This window comes from Gigantopelta aegis, unplaced genomic scaffold (assembly GCF_016097555.1).
Source record: "Gigantopelta aegis isolate Gae_Host unplaced genomic scaffold, Gae_host_genome ctg7602_pilon_pilon, whole genome shotgun sequence".
Classification (NCBI taxonomy): Eukaryota; Metazoa; Mollusca; class Gastropoda; order Neomphalida; family Peltospiridae; genus Gigantopelta; species Gigantopelta aegis.
In genome coordinates, this window is record NW_024535947.1 from 1 (window position 1) to 1971 (window position 1971).

At 44.0% G+C, this 1971-nt stretch overlaps 1 protein-coding gene across 1 annotated transcript; it reads right to left on the bottom strand.

The window, feature by feature from the left end:
* Positions 1–21: 21 nt before the first annotated feature.
* On the bottom strand, positions 22–1523 carry LOC121366874 (the record flags this gene model as incomplete). Its single annotated transcript, XM_041491142.1, has 1 exon — positions 22–1523. A coding segment is annotated over exon 1 (1502 nt), but the record flags the coding sequence as incomplete, so codon positions are not given.
* Positions 1524–1971: the final 448 nt, after the last annotated feature.

A 1971-nucleotide genomic window follows, 5' to 3' on the forward strand; every position in this document is an offset into this window, starting at 1 on the left:
TTGAGGAAGGTGTTAATATACTCGGCAAAGAGACCACCTTCACGCGTTGCTGGCTCGTACTGGGTCGTTTCAGCCCAGTGATAGACTTCGTACACTCTAATGACTCGATATCCCTTCTCCATAGCCTTGAGTATTTCGGGAAGGCACCAGGTTCCAATAATGCTTCTCTCGTCATCACAATGGTGACATGGCGTCTGTGATTCCTGATCCGAACATGTTCTGCACAGTGGAAACTTGAGTTTTCCATTGGAACGGTAAGGTAGGACAGGATGGTAAAGTTTTCTGGGCGGTGACACTTTCACCTTGGCGATGCCAAAGTATTCATCCAATGGCTTAAAATCCTTATGAATGATCTGAGGATGTCCCACGGGATACTGGCAATATTTGTTGACCCACGGATACAGAGATGTGAAATCCACATACTTGATTTCTTCCCCTTCTTCTGCTTTGTAGTGCAACGTGCTTGCATTCGTTCTTCCTCCAAAGAATGAGTCCCTTGGATGGAGACGGTCTTGAAGATCCAAAGAGTTCACAAATTGTTTCAGCTCTGGGTTTGACTTTAGGAGATGGTGGAATTGATGTTCCCAAATTTCTATGACTTTGTATCCCTTGGCTTTGAGTTCTTCCCTCTTTCTACATGTCAAGGCATACAGTTCTTCTATGGATTGTTTGGTTCTTGGATGTGTTGTGGTAGAACGCTCATGTGGGAAACATTGGCGACAGCCATGCCACAAACAACCATAAAACTCGAATGCCGTGTTTGTTTTAACACAGTAGCCATCTAGTCGATAATGGGTGTCTGGTACCAGATGTTCACCGCCATTAAGAGCATGCTGCATCTGGTATTTAATAGGATTTTGGTGTTGAACCCATTCCAACCACTGTATAGATACTTTGCTGAATTGGTCTTTTCTTGTATAGCCACTGCTTGGAACTTGGGCTATGGGACTAGGCACAGTGTCAGATTCAGCTATGGTCATCCCACGATTTCTCAGCTCTTCTTCAGTCATCCACAAATCAGGTTTTACCTTGATGGATCCATCCTCTCTGACCGTCATCCAGTCCGTGATCTGTTGACCATCTGTGAGTTTGGCATGCTGGTGTTCTTTCAGAAATTTGCTTTGAAAGATGCCCATACAAACCGAAGCTATAGTGATGTAATGAGCAAAAGGATCGATGCCATTGATGTAGCTGACAGCGTCGGTGTCAAGGTCGATCTGCTTTTCACCAGTAGCTTCGAGCATGAGCTTTTGGAATTTTAAGCAGGCCTCCCGGAGAACAGACACATCCGAGACACAATACTCTTTCATTTCTTTTTGAAATTCGAACATACCCTGTTGTTCGGCATGCCACTTCAGAAATTCTGATCTCTCCTTGGATCCCATGTAGTTGGCACCATACATCTCTGGGTCTGGAAATGGTCCATGGTAGTTTTGATGTTCTTGGATGTTGAAATAATGGGGGAAATATCCCTTTTTCAATTCCATCAGACCAAAGGCTTTGGGGAAGGCTGCCAACTTCATCAGGGAGAAAATTTAAGCTGTCGATAATCCGGATGTTCAGTCCTCTCTCCAGTTGCAGATACATGATTTTTGATCCATTGTAAATTATTTTCTGAGGATATATTGACTGGTCAATCATGTATTCTAGAAGAAAGTACGCATCATATGCCTTGTTATTGTGGGCGATAGCCGTGACATCTTTGTGGTTGTCTTGGAACAGCCATTGACAGAACTGAATATGTGCTCCATCACCCTGAAAGATGACTTGACGGTATCCACAAGTCTGCTCACATGGTGTTTTCACATACTGTTTCTTCTTGTCACGTTTGCTGCAGCAGGGGCATCTTGAACCACATCCAGTACATTCTTCTGTGACCGATTGGTGCTTACAAGCTTCACAGGCTGTCTGTGCAACTAGGTAGTTTGGGAGATATTGATGTTGTCCACACCATGATTGTTGACAATGTTG